General features: G+C 36.2%; 2 protein-coding genes across 4 annotated transcripts in view; one reads left to right on the plus strand and one right to left on the minus strand.

Moving 5' to 3' along the window:
- Positions 1-21524, plus strand: part of stx8 (syntaxin 8) — a 614579-nt gene that overhangs the window by 23737 nt on the left and 569318 nt on the right. The window lies entirely within an intron of this gene.
- The window catches only part of septin9b (septin 9b), an 83447-nt gene continuing 81045 nt past the window's right edge, over positions 19123-21524 (minus strand). For all 3 annotated transcript variants that reach the window (XM_084425808.1, XM_084425810.1, XM_084425809.1), the window contains 2 exons: positions 20897-20948; positions 19123-20780 (listed from right to left, as the gene is read on the minus strand). In XM_084425808.1, coding sequence (XP_084281934.1) covers positions 20624-20780; positions 20897-20948 — 209 coding nt within the window. In that variant the 3' untranslated portion in view covers positions 19123-20623. The remainder of the gene's footprint in view (positions 20781-20896; positions 20949-21524) is intronic.

Genomic DNA, 21524 nt, shown 5'->3' on the forward strand with positions numbered 1-21524 from the left:
TAACTTACCTGACTCCAACCTGTGCTCATACCTGTCGTCAGTCTGTCATTCGTCAGTCCTCTTCAGTCTTCATCTTCGAGTAATCGGATCAAACCTGCTCCTGGAAAGGAAAAGAGACATTACGTATATAATCTAAGCTAAGTGTTGATCTGAACTTGACTTCTGTGACTCACCTATGTGCTTCGGCTGATCTTCCTGTTTACCTGCTAATAAACATAATAAACCGTTACCTTGGTGTTCTCTTCTTCTGTTGGTGACATATATAATATTAGCGTACATGGTAAACAGTTTTGGATTGTTGTCAGCTATTGAGGGGCTCCACTTCACTGCATACAATGAAAATATGTTGTGACAAAATGTTCAAAAATGTTTTTTGCATTTTCACATTTTAATTAAGTAAATTGTAACCACATAAAGCATTATGTACCTGTCATAGTTAGCAAACTCACTTGATCTCTTTTTCTCACTCATTCATTTTCCCTGAAGATAGTGTGTGAAGATGAGATAGAAATTCAGGGTGAGTAAGAGAGGCATTAAAAAAAAAAAAAAAACAGAGTGAAGGTGAGAGGAGAGTGGGATAGCCTGAAAAAAAAAAAAAAAAAAAAACAACCAGAGACTCACCCATGTGTGAAAGACATAATAGAAAATGTCAAAAGATGTGAGGAATGACGCTTCTGAACAGGCTGTAAAAGCTTGTGTGCCATCACACTGTCCAGGCAGGATTTTCCTGGTGTCTGTCTCTTGTCTTTTCTTTCCATCTTTCTTCTGTGACCTCCTCCTAATCTTCTCAAAGTATAATTAGACAGAATAACTATGGCCAGCCTGACATCACAACATATGTTCAGCTTGTGTTGCAATTTTCTTTAATGTGAGCATGAAACAACCCATTTTAATTCTGCAATGTGTAAAAAAATTATATATTTTAGCTATCAGAATTTGACTGGATTGTTAACAAAACATAATGCAGGACGGCAGTCGATTGTGGAAGATACAAGTATCAAGTTTCCTAAAGCATATTGACACAGCAATTGTAACAATGTTTTTTTTTTTTTTTTTACATCTATATTTGCTATTATTGATACAACCTTTATTACTTTAACAACTATTACTTTTTTAAAATAATTTTACAACTGTTCTTTTGGGCCCTTTAGTTCTTGTTTTATTTCCTTATTCTGTACCTTGTTTATAATGAGTAGTTAGCTCATTTCCAAAGTTGGATGGTGCACAGATCAAATTAATATATGTTATGAAGTATATTTATGATTATAAAAATTACATACATTACAGTATATAAGTAAATATATTGTCACATATTTTTCAATATATGAAAAGTGGCAATTACTTATTAGTCCATATAATGTAACATTAACATAAATAGTATTCTGTATACTTTCAATATTCATTAAATAGTTTCATATATTGATCGTTCATATATAAGGAAATATATTTTCTTTGTGTAAGGGAATGCAGACATCCTGGCCAAATTTGTCCATTGCCCTCTATCCATCTTGTCCATATACCTTTTATAGTTATACTCTTTACTGATAGTGTAATGGCTGTTCTGATGCACTAGGACTCCTGTTCCATCCTTCAGGTGGATGCTTCACACTGATGGTGGCAGAAAAGATTCTCCCAATTGGGGGCAATTGCTATTAACTGTCCTCATTGTTCCATGCTCTCATTGGTTGGCTGGCATGAGGGTGATTTCACGCACTGGAAAAGTTGTACCAGAATTGTTCACTCAAGCTGAAAAATCATGCACTGTTGCAATAACTACATATTTTAATGTTTTTTCTCAAAAAAAAAAAAAATATATATATATATATATATTATTTTTGTATATGCAAAGTACACATTATCTGGGAACATGGAAGTACTTCAATAAAAGGAATGACTTTAATATTATTTTTTGTTTTAGCAGAGGTAAAGTCTTCTGAAGGCTCACTGTGAGAGCTAAATGTTGTGCATGCTGGTTTGAATGTGTAGATACAGACACATCAAACACTGTCATGTATGGGAGCTAATGGGATAAGTGGGGGCTTTGCAAATGTGGCAAGGGAAGTGTGAACACAGTGTTAAATATGTAAATAAAACTGGAGGTTTCATCTAGCTATGCCAGATCTGTTCACTTTACTGCATCAGCCATTAAACAAGTGTGGTGCCTTGAAACATATACCCATGCTCACTTGCATACTACACCAGCAACACAGACATGTGCATGTGACCCTTTGCATGTAAGCAAAAAAAATACAGACACAAATCTTCTACCCATAGTGTACCCTACAAGCAGCCATAGGGGGCCAGCTGGTTAATGAGCTTTACAGAATTCTAAATTCATTCAAAAAATGGTTGAATGGACATTCTGTCATCATTTACTCATCTTCATGTCATTCCAAACCCTCTTCTGAACACAAATGAATATATTTTTAATGAAATCTGAGAGATTTCTGTCCCTCTATTGACAGTCTACACAACTACCAAGTCCAAATTTTCTGAAGAGGCATGTTCACTTTATATGATGAACAGATTTAATAGGCTTTTATTCACATATACTTGCAGTTGCATTACAACTGGAATGTAATGTTTGCTCATTTGAATTATAGTTATAACAAAGTTATACCTATTTAACTATTTAACTAATGACACAACCAATTTTAACTTAAAAAAATGTGAAAATAATTTTATCAGCATTGCTTAGTGATTTACATATCCTTTCACGACAATTCAGTACACAACATGGTGCTGACAAAATATAAGTCCACTAATATTCAACATTGTTTGTCATTCATTGCACCTTGAGGGTTTGTATGATGCCTCAGAAAATTACTAATCTCCTGACAGCAGCTACTGGGAAATAGAAATAGAGCCAAGAAAATAGTGATGATTGGGATCCATGAACTCTCATAAATTGTGTCAAATTTTGTATTTTTTCCTAATCCATCGATCTTAATAGAAATCTAAAAAAGGCCTTATCTCCATACTACCTTTCAGAAATGGGGTGTTTTAAAATCATATATAATACACAGCAACCATTCTGTTCTGTTATGTCTGAAGAACCCAAAAGTTCGACTTTAAAATATCCCAAAGAAATATAAAGAAGCACATAGACCTAGACTTAAAGACTGACACTCAGATAGACAGCAATGTGAGAACAATTATGGAATTAACTAAACTTAATGATTTCACTGATTAGCATGACAATGAAACAATATGCAATAAAGCAAATTACAAAGTATAAAAATAAATGAACAAACAGTACATTCAGTACATACATATACAGTACACATTCAATATTCCATATAAATGTTCAGTAATCAATCGATTGATTTTTATTTATTCACAAAATCTCTACATTTTACCATTTCACAAGATCAAAATTTAACTATGGCTGTGGTGTTTTCATGCAGGAGAGCAGATTAGTGGGAAAAAACAATATCCAATCTTTGAAACTGCTTGTTATTCATACTGTGGCCCATCCAGGGGGGTATGTTTCCTACTGTGCATAAACAAATAAGGTAGAAAACTGATGGGGGCTGCAAAGAGAGCCTAATGAAATGGCGAATTTCTCTGCTTCCTTTGAAGAACAGCCAGAATCCCTTAAGGAACACAAGGAGAAATGTGATTTCTCTCCTCCCTTTGCTGTTTCTTTTCTTTTCTCTTTGTTCTCTCTCTCTCTCTCTCTCTCTCTCTCTCTCTCTCTCTCTCTCTCTCTCTCTCTCTCTCTCTCTCTCTCTCTCTCTCTCTCTCACACACACACACAGTATGCACATTCCCCCTCCCTATTTTTCTAATTTTCCCGAGGACAGAGCAGCTTGGCACATGACATTGATTTCCATCAGCGTTTGGAAATAACCTCGCTGTTGCCCAGGCAACCCACATTTACCTTTTCTGTCTTTTTTGCATATTGGTGCAAGTTTTTTCCATCAGTGAGGGAACGAATGTGGAACGGAGATGACAAATGTGCTCAGGTGGGGCAGCGAGCTGTAAAGCATGTGTGTGTTTTTGTGTGTAAGTAATAAATGGTGATGCCCAGCGCAAGCAGGGCGATGCAGCGGGACTGGGGGAGGGGTAAAGAGAGAGTTTAGGGGTTGAGATTAATATTCTTCTGTGATCAAAGAGCAGGCCAGAGGACCACTCTCATTTTTCCATTAAATTTAAAATATTGAAAACCATGTCTTAAAGTGTTACAAATAAGGGTGGACAGTAACATACAGCACATTATATGTTTGGGAAACTTTAGTTTCACTACATACCAAAGCCTAATATTGTTTTACTCCACGACATTTCAGCAGTGTTATTTTATTATTATTTATATACTATTTTAGTATTTTTATTTGTCTGTCTGAAGTGGTTAACAGTTTGGCTTCCAGAGCTTTGATCCTGTGGTGGATTTTTAATAGATAAAATAGTAAACTGTATATCAAATTAATATTAAATCTAACATCTAACCTTACTTCTCTTTTCAGGCCTAACATGATAACACTTTGAAACACAATGTACTAAACCGTTCTGTACTGTGTTTTTGAATGTTGTATGTTGTGTTGCCATACCCCTTTTACCAAAGTCACAGTGTGAGTGTATAAATAACAAATTTGGGAATTGAAACTAGACAGATGACTAAATTTGAACCTTGTGATTAACAATGAAGTAATCATTAAAACAAAGTTTGCTTTACCTAGTAACAGAAGGGTTTGCATATGAGGAACCAATCAAATTCATATAATTTTGCCATACCTCCCTATTCTATAAAAACTGTTGTATTGGAGTTAGCTGGTGGGATTCTCAATGGAATTTGTCTGAGATCCTCCGGCCTTGCTTCTTCTTGGGGGAGATTCTCTGAGAACTGCTCGAGAGATCCTCCGGCCGTGATTAAAGCATTTAAAGGACATTTGCTGGGGTCTGTTTGTCGATTATGCCTGCACAGGAAGAAAGCTAGTTAGAGAAGTAAGTTAGTTAGGTAGACTTAGAATAGAAAGGGATCATCGATTGGAGACAGCCCAGGTATTTATTATGCGTCGATTGGAGACGTTAGGGATCGTCGATTGGAGACGGCCCAGGTATTTATTAAGCGTCGACTGGAGACGTAAGGGGTCGTCGATTGGAGACGGCCCAGGGAGAGCGTCGATTGGAGATGTCCCCGGTAGACTTAGGTCAGATGAGATTTAGTTAGGTTTAGGGAAAAATCTACAACAATCCTAATTGCCATATATTGAACTTTAAGTCACTCCTGTCTAGAAGTCAATATAGTGAGAGTCCAGAGGGAGTGCTAGCAAATAATCATACAGGCGAGTGGTTGATAAATGAGTGTGTGTGTTTAGGGTGTATGTATGAATATGTATATTTCTTGTACAATTTGGCATCTTCAAGGACAGCAGCAAAAGAGCAAACATTAGATATCTTTGGTGTGGCCAGTAGCCCACCTCCACCATTAATTTCTTATTGCCCGAGTCTTTAAAATATTCCATATCTGCATTTCACTCTGTGTCACATTCCCACATATGCTCAAATTGGATTGAAAAGTAATGACCAGAGACAAGGGTCCTCAGTCTCAGAAATAAAGATTGGCATTGCCAAAATGTTGGTAGAAAGCAATTTGCACCTGAAGTGGGTTCTATCTCAAATTTTCCCACACCATAAGTGTGCTGTCCATCCCCTTCTAAATCAGATATTGTGTGAGTGAGTCACCTGCATGTAATACACACATCCATCAGGTCTTTCAAATCACCAAGACTGAATGAACTGATCAGGTTTCCACTTTTACGATCAACGGTTTGATTTGCAGCACATACTTGAACATGCGAGAAATGAACACATATATGTTTGTGCCCGGGTTTTGTGGTTCGTGTATGTTTGTGATATCTTGTATTGTGTCAGTTTGTATTTTATTGCTGATGCTGCAGAAATTGCCCTGTGAAGGAATAAATAAAGTATACTGCTAGGCTTACTTTCCATCATCTCAAGATGGGGGATTTGAGGAGTTTTTGGACACAATTTAGGGTTTCTGGAGATTGAAACCCTAAATTAGATTCCACTGGAATTTAAAAGCCCCCCACCTGCTTATTTAGTGTAGAGTTCATTTTGAGAATATACGCCACAAAATACCCTGATATGGTTTCAGCTGGGTCTACATAAACAAATTGGTTATTATTACCAAATTCACGAGGAGGGAAAAATAACCCAACTTAGATGTGGATTCCTCCTGGAGGGCAACGTTATTATTTTTCGGCCGCTGAAAATGTATTCTCAGCTAACAGCTTTTTGAGAAAGGGCAAATTTGCATACCTAGGAGAGTAAATCTGATCATATAAATGTAAATAAGGAAAGATTTAAGTGTGTTTTCATATAAAAATAAGTCGAAAACTGCGTATGCGTGGGCATGTGTGTGGGTGACATAGTAAGGGGTGAAAGAAGGAAAGAAAAGAAAAGAAAAAGTGTGAGGGCTGGAGGGCACTATAACTGTGAATCTGATTTCACATATTTTCCCATGTCTCACACAGCAGCACTAGACACTACACCCACCCTAACACAGGGGGCAGCAGAGATTTAATAACATGCATTTCCATATAGTAAACTGGCATTCTGGCTTTAAGAAGCATTTATGCAAGGGATAATGTATATCCAGCCAGTTGTTATCTCAGATTATTACACGGCTCTGTGGAATACTTGATTCTGATTGGTCAATCGCGCCATCCAGCGGTATGTTATTCCCAGATAATGACCGCTCAAAACAGATAACACAGGCTCATCCGGGTTACTGAAACCAGCAGCTCTATACATTGCTAGGAAAATGTTTTTCTTCGTGGAACTTTTGCATTTGGTGATTTGAACTCATTCGAATCAATATTTTGTGTACAGTTATTTAATTATGCCATCCAGTATCGTGGACTCGCCCTCTCTTGTTTCATACAAACGCAGCTGCTGCCATTTTGTGACTATTGTTTTGTGCAGTGTTGGATTATAAAATTACAGATTACAAATAGGTACGATTTTAAAATAGTTTAATCTGAAATCAATATCTCTTATCTCCATAATTATTTATGTGGTAATGCTGTGTAATAAGCTGTATGACTGTAAACCGTATCTCTTAAATATCCATCTAGTTTGAACTTGCCGTGCTGCAACTGCTCTCTAGGCAGAAGCGTTGCGTTTAAAGACCTAATAGAATATTTTAACTCAGATCAATATTTAGTGTCTAATTATTTACTTATGTGGCAAGTAGCCGTGTAATAAGCGGGATAATGTACATCCAAAATAATCCCCTTGAGGCTGATGGAAGATCACCAACCCTGTCTAGGTTTATTTTGAGAGAACAACCGACTGGATGTACATTATCCCTTACATAAACCCTGACAGGGTGATCAGGACCCCAACGCGAAGCGGAGGGATACATTACAGCCATACCACTTATTACATTTCACATTTCGCCTGATAAATAATTATGGGGATAAAAGATATTGATTTGAGATTAAACTGTTTTAAAATTGTAAATGTTTGTTATCTTTTAATCCAGCAGTGTACAAAACAATTGTCGCAAAATGGCAGCAGCTGTGTTTTTTATGAAACAAGAGGGAGCGAGTCCACGATACTGGATGACATAATTAAATAACTGTACACAATTTTCTTTTTTTTTAACGTTTTAATATTTTATTAGCTCACCAAACGCAAAACTTACACAAAGAAAAAACATTCCTAGCAAGAATATAGCATTGCTGGTTTCAGTAAACTGTATGAGCCTGTGTTATCTGTTTTCAGCGGTTGTTATCGAGGAATAACATCCCACTGGATGGTGCGATTGACCAATCAGAATCAAGTATTCCACAGAGCCGTGTAATAAAGCATAATAACATTTAAAGAGCACTTTGTAATACAATTTAAAGTAGAAAGAAAGAAACAAGTCCAGAACATCCACTACAACACTAAGCTTCTTATGCAAACCTGTCACGGCATTTAATAACTGATTTGACTATTATACACATCCTTGCCTCTCTTGCTGAGTCTATAAAAACTTTAATGATAGTTATTAAATTAAAACTAGTAGCTAAACTGTTGTAAACGTGTTTATTTTTGCTTATGTGACTCATCCAACAATTTGAAAGTGATTAAAACACTGAACGGTAGATTACCAACTTCTAATTACATTATATTTCTATTAGGCTACACACTCACTATTATCATGAAACTAAATATATTGAGATAAAACAAGTACAATTAGCTAAATAAGGCTCATAATATGTTGGAGTGGTAGGACAATGAAGACTCCCATCACTCTCTAATCACTCACTTTCTTAGAGAGGATCTTCACCCACTTTCAATGCACCAACACTCTGACTAAAGGATATCATGATCCAATTAACATACACTAACTGTAGACATCTCTATTTATGCCTGAAAGACAGCCTACACAAGGCATTGTAGGGTTCTGTAGTCCCATGTCCTATCTGACTGGTATTCAGATACGATCACTGGCATCAATCCTATTGTTCAAAGAGGTTTTCCTCCATCAGGTAACTATGAGGCATATCCTTTATTTGGGGGAGGAGGTCTGTAAAAACTTGGAGACCACAGGTTCTCCTACTACAAGACTGCTGATGACAACATACTGTAAAATGTTTTTGGAGAGCAGTAAGGGGGCCTCACAAATCAGTGACAGACTCTTTTGCAACTGATAGATTCTAAAAGAAGTGCATTCATCTATTGTCAAGTAAAAATAAAATAAAAATAATGCACTTTTTTGCCCTGAAATAAGAGGAATACCATATGTCATTCAGATAACCTTGGCTACGCAAATCAGAGCACAATAAATACTTTCAACCATCCAGGAGACATAGGTGCTATCACTAATGTTCAGTCCATAGTGACCAAAATGACATAACAGCAGTAGCCTGGATCTTACCAAGCAGGTATTCACAGTTTCCCTCCCACCTTGACACCTTGTCATTGATTTAACAAATGAAGGGACTAAGTTGGTTTGCAGCAATTTTACAAAGCTAAGATACCCAATTAGATACCCAACAGTAGATCTGAGAATCTTACTGCTTAGCTCCTTATAAGAAAAGCAACAAAGAAGTTACATTGAACTGTACTGTACCGGAGCAGTGAGAAAAAGTTAGATGTGAGGAGACCAACCCTGTCTGAAAGTAAGCTCTGTGACAAATTCAGAGGAAAGTGGGAATGAGTCTTCACCACAGTGAGAACTACAGTGACCGCTCCACACATTACACAGAAGAGCATCCCTGCTGAACAATCCAGCATTGCTAGTCACAGCATAAGGTATATTTTGCTCGCTGGGACCATGGGATACTGGCTGCTGGTTTGATGGATCCCAGCATTGGATGCTGGTTGCTGGTTTGCTGGTCCCCAGCATGGGATGCTGGTGAGCTGGTGGACCAGCAGGTTGTCTTTTGGGTGCTGGTATGATCCCAGCAAGACCACAACAAAACTTGTGGATGTGTTTCCCATCACGTTTCTGAGTGTGTGTTCGTAGTTAAATAAAGACCAAGACAATTTTCCAAATTATTTTTTTTATGAATTATTTGATAAATAAAAATGATTGTTGCTGGTTACATGTTCACTGCATGGTACGCAGTAAAATCCTCAGTGTTAAACAAACAATGCTCAGTTTTCATATGGTCCCAGAGAAAAAGTAACAGTGAAGCAATGTTGCAGTTAGATTCACTCTACACGTGATGATTGTACATTAGTGTTAACAAGCAGAATCACTGAAGATTAGAGGAACAACAAGAGCAGAAAAAAGAGAAGAGTTGGGCAGAAACACAACAACTATGTTCAGTTACATTCAGTTCATGGACTTTTAGTTTGTTTTCATTCATCACATGTGTTTCTTTTTCTGTGTTTCCCACCACCGACCAGTCACCATGGACACTACACTAATCATCACAGCTGTTCGTCCTTTAGTTAATCATCTCTGTATTTAGTTCCTGCTTCGTTTTCAGCTCATTGTCAGATATTGTTTGTGCTATGCACACTGTCTCGCATCGTGTCTGTTATTATTCTTAGTTCTTTAATAAATCCTGTTCTATTGTCTAATCGTCTTCGGATCAAGCGTTACACATACAGCCACACAGCCTTAGATGAAATCAACTGCCAAAAAAAAATCAATATCTCACCAGAGGATGATTAAACAACTCCAAAAAACAGCATTACAATATTCACTTATTATAAACCAGTTTGGCTTTATTTCTTTCATATGGTACATGTACAAAGTTTGTACATGTACAGAGCCCTTCAGTTGGCCATTGAATTAATTATTTTTCAGCAATTGTTGAAAGTACCTGATATCACTCTTGTCAAGTCAAGTCAAGTCATCTTCATTTATATAGCGCTTTTAACAATGTAGATTGTTTCAAAGCAGATTTACAGAGATAAACGTATAATTTAAGGTAACATATTGTTTTGGCTTTATAGCGGTTCTTTAATAAAGTTATTTTCCAGCTAAAGTTAGTTTTGATTGATTCGCTTCCGTCGCAACGATCATTTGTTATTAACACTTTCATGCATGAATTATGATAACCTCAGTCAGGATTTTTTTCCTATGTGTTTTTATTGCTCTTAGGGCATGAAAAACAAGAATTGATTTTTATTTTATTTTTGTACAAATTTTTCAAAGAGATTTTCAGATGTCCACTTGAGTGGACAGCATGCGGTTATGGTTTAAACTGAAGATATACTGTATTAAATAAGACAATAATCAAACTGATAAAGTATGTGAATTTAACAAACTAATCAATACAATTATATCAAATCATGTGAAAACTATAAAATATATACAAAAAATATAAATGCAAAATATTGCAAAGGCTTCATACAACTTGATGCAAGTTGCACTTCGCGTATCTTTGATATCAGAACATGAGGACGTGATTCCATCAGAATTTTCTACAGCCTGTCAAGATACAACTGTGGAAACCACTCAGATGCTCCCTCCAGTGTACCAGAGTATGGGGATTTACCCTTATTAGCTGATAATTCTGATTATGTTCAAGATGGACATGCACTTTTCTATCATAGCCCTCCTCTGAGAAAACCTAGTGATACTTTTTTTCAATCTCATCTGAAATTATCAGTGTTGGGGGTAATGCATTACAAGTAACATGCATAACGCATTCAGATTACTTTTTTGATGTTACAAGTAAAGTAATGTGTTACAAGTAACATGCATTACGTAATCAGATTACTTTTTGATCTAACAAGTAATTAACTACAAGTTATGTGCATTACCTAATCAGATTACTTTTTGATGTAACGAGTAAAGAAACGCATTACAAGTAACATGCATTACGTAATCAGATTACTTTTTGATGTTATGAGTAAAGAAACGCATTACAATAACGCACATTACATAATCAGATTACTTTTTAATGTTATGAGGAAGGAAATGCATTACAAGTACTGTAACATGCATTACGTAATCAGATGACTTTTTGGTGTTATGAGTAAAGAAACGCATTACAAGTAACATGCATTACGTAATCAGATTACTTTTTGATGTTATGAGTAAAGAAACGCATTACAAGTAACATGCATTACGTAATCAGATTACTTTTTGATGTTATGAGTAAAAAAACGCATTACAATAACATGCATTATGAAATCAGATGACTTTTTGATCTAACAAGTAAAGTAATGCATTACAAGTGTCATACATTATGTAATCACATGACTTTTTTCGATGTCAATGAAAATTACATTCTAATAATACAAATACATTTATTTACAGTAAAAAAAGTCACTGCAGATTAAGTTTTTAAGTTTTAAGTTTCAAAAACAATATTCACATTATAATTATGAATTGTAGCTGAAATATAGCAGTTGATGCATGACGTCCACTACAGTGGACATGTGATTAATCAGAGTTTTCTCTCAATCTAAAATCAAAACTTGGAAAATTTTACTGTGATATGACTCATTAGATATTGCTTGATGCTTTTTTTTACCTACAAGAGTCTCCTAGGATAGAAGGAATGGGTGGATATTCCGGAGCAACTTGGCATGTCTGACTGACCCTTGGCCATCTTGGTTTGGAGGGGGGAAAAATCGAAACACAAAGGCTTGCCACTTGGTTGCAATTTATAGGATGATGCACCAGGGTCCAATGAAGAGGTTGATGTGCAACTTTGCCATAAAAACCTGTGCAAATTCAAGAAAATGCTTTTTTAATAGCTGTCCACTGTAGTGACCACTATGCGTGAAAGGGTTAAATTAGGGGCCGCTAAGACGACACCATTCTCTCTACACAGACTTTAAACGCGAACCTGTGAGAAACGCTGATGGCGTTCACATGCGCATTAAGAATTGGTTCTATAGTTATTTGCGTTTGAATGTATGTGCGCAGGTTTGGAATTCCCTACAAACCAAGCCTAAACAAAGTACTGGTCTTTTCTTATAAATTTTGATACAGAATTTTATTTTATTTTGTCACTTCGGGGTAGGTACGTGAAACAAATTTTCCCGACAACGTTTTATCTGTAGAGTGGTAAAGGGATCCTCCATAGGGAGAGACTAGTTGGCACTTCAGCACTGCGTTCTCATCGGGTCCAGGCAAAGGTCCTTCGTCAGATCTGGATACAGCCTGGATCCGGCAGGCTGCAGGAAAACCTTGGGATAAACAAAGACACTAAAATTAGCGTAGATGCCATTCTTCTTATGATGTAACGAGTACATCAGGATTTATGGGAAGTGTTCCCGGTTCCGGCTGACCTAATCTATGCAGCCTAACATTGAATTATAGAAGTCTATAATGTATTATGTGAATGCTAGGTCAAAGAGATGTGTCTTTAATCTAGCTTTGAACTGAAAGAGTGTGTCTGCTTCCCGGACAATGTTAGGAAGACTGTTCCAAAGTTTTGGTGCTAAATAGGAAAAGGATCTACCGCCAGCAGTCGATTTTGATATTCTAGGTATTATCAACTGGCCGGAATTTTGAGATCACAATAGATGTGAAGGACTATAATGCGTTAAGAGCTCGCTCAAGTACTGCGTAGCTAAACCATTTAGTGCTTTGTAAGTAATCAGCAATATTTTAAAATTTATGCAATGTTTAATAGGCAGCCAATGCAGTGTTGACAGAACCGGGGTAATATGGTCATACTTCCTGGTTCTGGTAAGAACTCGAGCTGCTGCATTTTGAACTAGCTGTAGTTTGTTTATTAAGCATGCAGGACAACCACCCAGTAGAGCATTACAATAATCTAGCCTTGATGTCATGAACGCATAAACTAATTGTTCCGCTTTTGTCAATGAGACAAATGTCTCATGTGTTGTGATGTCAGTCTGTGTTCCCCTGTCTTTTCATGTTTATTAGTCTCCCCAGGTGTTTCAGATTAGCCACGCCCCCTTGTTATCTTGTTTAGCTTGTTTGGCCTTGTATTTAAGCCCTGTGTTTTAGTCCAGTCTTTGTGAGTTCTTGTGTTGTTACTGTCGATGTTGGTTGTACTACTCCTGACTCCTGACTCCTGACTCCTGACTCCTGACTCCTGACTCCTGACTCCTGACTCCTGACTCCTGACTCCTGACTCCTGACTCCTGACTCCTGACTCCTGACTCCTGACTCCTGACTCCTGACTCCTGACTCCTGACTCCTGACTCCTGACTCCTGACTCCTGACTCCTGGTCTGAGTCTTTGTATTGTGTTCAGTTTATTGAATAAAGTGTGCTGCATGTGGATCCTGCTTCCTCCCCGTTTCTACCGCATCGTGACAGTATGGTGTAATTTAGATATATTTTTAAGATGGAAAAATGTGGTTTTACAGATACTAGACATGTGACTTTCAAATGAAAGATTGGAATCAAAGAGCACACCCAGGTTCCTAACTGACGACAAAGACTTAACAGAGGAGCCATCAAGTGTTAGACAGTATTCTAGATTATTACGTGTGGAAGTTTTTTGTCCAATAATTAGAATCTCTGTTTTTTTCAGAATTTAGAAGTAGGAAATTACTAGTCATCCAATTTTTTATATCAGCTATGCATTCCGTTGGTTTTTGTTAGGTTTTGAAGAAATATACAGCTGAGTATCGTCAGCATAACAGTGAAAGCTGATTCCATGTTTGCTAATGATATCTCCTAAGGGTAGCTTGTACAGAGTGAACAGCAACGGTCCTAGTACTGAGCCTTGTGGTACGCCATACTGAACTTGTGATCGATAAGACATCTCTTCATTTACTGCTACAAACTGATAACGGTCAGATAAGTATGATTTAAACCATGCTAGTGCAATTCCACTAACATAGTTGCCAACATAGTTTTCTAGTCTATTTGAAAGAATGTTGTGGTCAATGGTGTCAAATGCAGCACTAAGATCAAGTAACACTAATAGAGAGATACAACCACGATCGGATGATAAGAGCAAATCATTTGTGACTCTAACGAGAGCTGTCTTGGTACTATGGTACGGTCTAAATCCTGACTGAAAATCCTTGCAGATATCATTTCTTTCAAGAAAGGAACACAGTTGTGAGGATACTGCCTTTTCTAGTATCTTTGACAGAAAGGGTAGATTCGAGATCGGCCTGTAATTGACCAATTCTGTAGGATCAAGTTGCGTTTTTTTAACAAGCGGTTTAATCATAGCCAGCTTAAAGGTTTTTGGTACGTATCCTAGAGACAAAGACGAATTAATGATAGTAAGAAGAGGATCTATGACCTCTGGGAGAATCTCTTTCAGTAGCTTAGTCGGTATAGGGTCTAACATACATGTTGTCGATTTAGATGAATTAACGAGTTTGCAAAATTCTTCCTCTCCTATAGCAATAAATTAATCAAATTTGTCCTCAGGGAGACTAAAATGCACTGCCTGATGCGATACTGTAGTAGACGGTTGCATAGTTATAATTTTGTCCCTGATATTATCAATCTTATAAGTAAAGAAGTTCATAAAGTCATTACTGCTGTGCTGCTTGGAAACTTCTGGGTTTGAAGCTTTCTTTTTCGTTAGTTTAGCCACAGTTTCAAATAAATACCTAGGATTATGTTTATTTTCTTCTAATAGGGTTGAAAAATAAGCAGATCTAGCAGCTTTTAAAGCCTCTCTGTACGTAATCGAGCTCTCCTTCCATGAAATCCGAAATACCTCTAGTTTTGTTTTCTTCCAGTTGCGCTACATTTTTCTGGCTGCTCTCTTAAGGGCCCGAGTGTGCTCATTGTACCACGGCGTTGGACTAATTTCTTTAATCTTCTTTAAGCGCAACGGAGCAACTGTGTCTAAAGTGCTGGAAAAGAGAGAGTTAAAAGTTTCTGTTACAATATCGAGTTCTTCTAAGCTATCCGGGATGCTGAGATGATGAAACTGATTAGGAAGATTATTGATAAAGCAATCTTTAGTGGCAGAAGTGATAGGTCTAACATATTTATAACACGGAGTCGGCTTTGCAGCCTTGGCTAAATGTAATTTACACAAGACTAGATAATGATCTGAGATGTCATCGCTCTGCTGCAGAATTTCAACGGCATCAACATCTATTCCATGTGATAATATTAGATCTAGAGTATGATTACAACAATGAGTAGGTCCTGACACATGTTGTCTAACTCCAATTGAGTTTACAATGTCTTTAAATGCCAATCACAATGCATCTTTTTCATTATCTATGTGTACATTAAAATCACCAACAATTAATACTTTATCTGCAGTGATCAGTGAAATCAGTGACTGGCAGCTGGATTTTGCAATGAGATGTGAGTTCTCAAAGTCTTTCAGTTTTGAACTTGTATGTAATGCCGACCAGATGAAGGGTGTAAACTAGGAGACACAAAATACTGATATCATAAAAAAAAAAAAATCTGGTTTTCTATGGTTGTGGGATATCTGTTTTAAACATTCTCAACCAGTAAAATGCTGATCCTGCATATTCTTTTGCATTTGTTAAAGAACGAATATAATCATAGAGAGGGAGGGAGGCTGACTCTTATTTAAAGAATCTGTGTGCTTATTATTTAAGACAGCTCTTTTAGGCTTCTACTATCTTGTTATTTGGGCTTTTAATGCTCCAAACCTCATTAAACGATGCAAGAGGGTTTTCCATCAGTGATGGTCTGTAGAAACGCCTCATTGCCCTTCGAAAAAGATCTGCAACAACATACTTTGCTCTTTATCCCTGTGTTTACTTCAAGTGCAAGACTGGCAAACATTAATTCAAGCAAATCACTCCCCTCCAGAGAGAACCGACATGATATTTCTCTCTGCTGTAGAATCTAATTAAATTTGCAGCTGTCTTTTAATCAAAATGAGATTCATTTGCATATGGGTAGGGTAACAGCCCCACCTTCCTTTGTAAAAAGGCTTGGCATCATGCCATGAGACAGTCAGAGAATAGTGTCTCAGTGTGATAATAGGCCCTACTGCATATTATACATGTGTGCATGTGAGTATTCATTTGACCAGGATGGGGGAGTAATGTCACTTTGAGGCCACAGCAAACACTAAGTCAACAAATTAACTTTAATGATATGAAAACATGTAGTGTACTGTATACTATACATACCGTATTGTTGTCTATTATAAATCTGCATCTGAAGTGTCCCTCTCCGTGCTGCTTCATGTGTCAAAAACTCCACGAGGAGTAAGTGATTGTTTTTTTATTTTGCCTCTAGACACTTTAGTACTTTATATTGACAGTGGAACCTTCTCAGTCACTCCAGCAATGAATGCAACCTGTAAAAACTATTGCCATGGATTTGTGCCACTAACCGATTGTTCCAGCAAGATAGAACATATAGGCTGCGTCCGAAATCGCATAGGCTACTTTCATGAGGTACTTATTTTGAATAAGTAATGACTTTGTGACCGCTAAAAAAGTACATTCTATGTTTGTAGTGTGAATGCAATCCGAACGTACTACATCTGCCGTGTTGTCATTATCATGTGACCTACCATCAGTTGTGTTGCTTCACTGCCATTCATAAATCCTCTCCCGTGGCCTCTAGGATAGTAAAGTGTCCATCATATGCACAGTGCACACTTCAGAACCTACTTTTTTATGAGTGCTGTGAATTCGGATACTTCTTTCGTCACATAGCCTACTGTTTTTCACCTACTATAGACTATAGGGTAGTATGCTATTTCGGATGTAGCCATAGATCCTTCACTGTCTGTGTTACCCCCCTATCATGTTTGTTCGATTCCGTGACAATTTCTGCTAGAAATAAAATAAAATGGCGTCTGAATAATGTTAGTTCATTTCTGTGTAAATGGAACAACTTTAATTTCTAGCGAGAAATTAGTATTGTAGTTATTAAATATTTCCTTAGTTATCACCATAGCTCCCTCTATTTGGCTGTAGATCATTAGACCGTTGCCTAAATATGAAGCCTGTCCGAAATCAGTTTCGATAGGTTCCAGGCAACAAGTCTACCTAAGCTTTCTTGTAAGTCATACTCATACGAGTAATCTGGTTCCTCTTAAACGATCCTGTTTCTCTCATATTTTAAAATAGCTTTTGAAAGTCTTGTTTGTCAGTTTGTCCTAAACAGACCCCGCTCTCAGTTAAAAACAACCTGATTCATTCTTGTACATTGGTTCATCCAAAAGGTTCTAAATGAACAGATGCAAATGTAGCCTATATCTTGCCCATTATGGTATTCATAATATTGTATTCTGTAAACTATACAAAACTTGCCTTTATAAAAAAGGAAAATGGGTAAAAAACAGTGTCTGTCCATCAATATGCTTGAGAATAGGGTCATATTTATTTAGATTTAACTATATTCAAGGTTTATATAGGCTTATAATCTAGATGTAAACACATATGCAATCTCAAAGGTATTGTCAGCCCCTATTGAAATAACCTTTTAATGGCATATTTTCCACTTTCTTGTAACTTACTGAATATAGGCTACACACGTGATGCCCAAGGATACAGATTACTTAATTTACTATCAATTTCTCTCTCACTCTGCTGGGAGCTCCTGGTGAAATGACATTTTGATTATTTCCATAGCTGGATAAATAAAGGCTTCTGTACAGAATATAGTCTGTTTCATATCTTTGTTTTAAAATTACAAGCATTCACTGTGGTATTCCTACATTCAGTTTAGCATAATATCCTCATGATCATTACCTCAGAGACCCTAAGAAGCATATTACCTTCTGATTCATAAACTTACATCAACGCTTGATGATATACAGAACAAATTACAAGCCTAGCATTCATTTAATTTAGCTATATTCATTTTATCTTACAACCTTAAGTGTATAAACAATATATTTGTTCAATGTTCAACCAAGTCTTTATAGTAAAACTAGAAATAATCAGATGCAAAATTAGATGACAATAAAAATAGCAATTTTTATTTTTTTCCACCCAAATCTACAGTGTAAAATAAATCTTACCGTATAATACTTCAAAATACAATGGGTACAATATTCATAAAATAATCTGTTTTGATGTATATAATATCTCTGGCCAGTCTGGACATACATGCATTACACAATATGGGTTGAATAGAAAAATAAAAGACTAGAATATTTGGTTTCTGTTCATTATGGCTGAAAAATAACATGACAGCCATGTCATGTTTCAAATATTATGCAAATCACTAAAAGCCGCACATAGGTGGGACTTTGAAACCTGAGACTAGAAACAAAACTGTCCCCATTTTTAAGCAGTATGCATTGGCCCGGTTTCATAGACAGGGTTTAAATTAAGCCTGGATTAGGCCTTAGATAATTAAGACATTTAAGTAGCTTTTATAAAAGTGGCAAAAAAAAAAAAAAAAAAAAAAACAACAACAGGGTTTAAATTAAGCCTGGATTAGGCCTTTGATAATTAAGACATTTAAGTAGCTTTTATAAAAGTGCCTTAAAAAAAAAAAAAAAAACATTACTGATGTGCATATTGAGACAAAACAATGGCACTGATATATTTTAATATAAGTCAGTGCAAGTTGCTTTCAGTTAAAACAGCTCAAACATGCATTATAGTCTGGGACTAGGTGTGTCTGTGATATTGGGGGATTATCTTTTAAATTATAATATTTTGAATCAGGGTTAAAACCAATTAAAACCAAAAAATCTTATGACAGATCATCTGCAAATGGGCAAAAATAAGAATTGCAAAGGTAAGAATGTTTTTCTTAAATAGAAAAATGGTCAGCGTATGTCCAGAACACAGTTTAACTGTTTTATTTAAAATGACGCAACTTCTCCCATATCTGTCTATATATTGGCCCAGAAAATATTTGTACAATTTTGTACACTTTGTCACACTTAAAAAAAATAATTATCGAACCAAAATATTAAACCAAATGGCATCTGCAAAAAAATAATAAAAGAAACCTTTTACCTGATGTCAAGGTCTTTTTTGTGGAGGTATAAAAACTCCTATCCTCTAGTTGACACAGACGTTAAAAAAAAATATATTTCTTATAAATTACTGTGCTTGAGATGCCACTTGTTTTGATATTTTGCTACTATACATAATGCAAATACACTGATGCCCTTTTAAGTGTGGCTTAAGTGTCTAAAACTGTTGGGCACTAAGCATGAAACATGAAGCATGAAACACATCTACCAACAAATCATGGTCACATGTATACTACAGAATACAGATAGAGAATAGAATGGCTCAGGACTTGCTTTACTGAATACTGAGAGTTGCAAAAAAAAAGTACAGCTGGTTTGAGTCACTGAGATGCAATTCTGGAAATCTGAACATTTGACCTACAAAAAGCCACACTATTGCATCTGGGTAACATGATGCAGTATATAAATACATAACTCTTTACAACTTAAAAAAATGTTTGCCTTTCTTTAAAACAAAAAGAACATTTAATTTCACATGCGTATGTCAAAGCCTTTACAATTAAAAAGCACAACAATATTTAGAATGACAAAATAAATGACCTATGCTTTAAAAACACACACAAATGCAAACATGGCACAAAGCACATCAGAATTTCATAGACCAGTAAAGATACAACACAGGGCAGTCACTACAAAAAGGGGGACACTAAACCAGAATTATGCTTACACTCAACTAAAATGTTATTCATACAATGCTTCAATCAAGATCAAAGCTCTTTCCTAAAAATGTGTGAATGCACAGTCAGAAGTCATGTAATATACTATAGATCCTTTTCCACTTGTCTTTGTTCCATTATATTTTCAAATAGTAAAAAGCATCATTTATTTGGATTTTTATGCTGTAGACACCCTCATTTGTTTATACCCAATAGCCATTCAGTATGTATTCATTACATTTGTATGTATGTATTGTTCATTAAATTGCAATTTAACCACTTTAATGTGTTATTTTGTAATGAATAAGTTGGAGAACGTTAAGCATAGTGGCATGTTGGATTTCTGACATTGTTTCTGAGCTCTGAGCAGTTACCATAAATGATAACATTGAGGGGGAAAAAACATAGTAACACGTCTTTAATAAAATTCTCATTAAAGAACATCACATTTTGCTACACACTTAAAGATTCATATTCCACAGATCAGAAATATTTGTTGGGGTAAAACAATAGTCAACTGACACAATGACAAAATGATGAAGGCAGAGTGAAAGGAGAGACTGTTGAAAATTAAGAGAAAGAAGGAGAAATAGATAGATGGACGGACGGACGGACTGATGGAGGTATGGATGGATGGTCAGACAAACATCTACATCTCATGGGAGAGGACTTCATGCTCAGGTACGCCATTGGCGTGGATTGCTTGCTGCCCGTTTGGTTGTGTGTTGTTCTCATTGAGTCTGCGTACGCGGTACATCTCGTAATGGATGCTGCTTGCAATATCTTTGATGTTCTGCATGTGAGTTCTAGAACAGCGAAAACAGACACAGAGTAAACACTTATAGCCTATTGAAATATATTTATTGACAAATGAACTGTAGTCTTGTTTATCCAAGAACTGAAATGTTGAATTGTAGAATACCTGATGAGCAGGTCCCGCAAATAGGCAAACTCGCAGTGTGTGGTGTTCTCAACTGCAAAAACAATTAGGAAAGGGAAGATGGTGTGGTTTTAGAGAGTATTTCAGTCATGAAAAACCATTAACAAATTATTTATATAACATATTGTATAATGCAATTCACATTTATTTGTATAGTACCTTTCACAATACATATCGTTTTAGAGTGATCTGTTTTCAAAGGTGACTATGTCCAAGTACATATATGCTACAAATCATGCAATTAGCTGACAATGTATTAATTTAAGGCAGAAACAATGAGCTCATTGAAGTGAATATTACAAGTTGTGAACATAATGATTACAATAAAGAGAAATTTAGCATTGGTGCGTGTTAAATAAACAGTCTATCTGCAACTGTATGTTTCTAGATTTGCTATTGTGCTTGAGGTGTGCTAGCATTTTATTGCCACTAGACAGCAGTGCAGTAAAACAGATGACACCAGAGTAAGCATATTTGAGCAGCAAAATGCTTCTTTAAATGGATAGTTGACCCAAAAATCACACTTTAATTTTTTTTTGGTAACCCACTGACTTTTATAGTAGAAAAAATAAAAAAAATAAAAAAAAATAATAATAACAACAACAACAAC

The sequence above is a fragment of the Rutilus rutilus genome (assembly GCF_951802725.1).
Source record: "Rutilus rutilus genome assembly, chromosome: 12".
NCBI lineage: Eukaryota > Metazoa > Chordata > Actinopteri > Cypriniformes > Leuciscidae > Rutilus > Rutilus rutilus.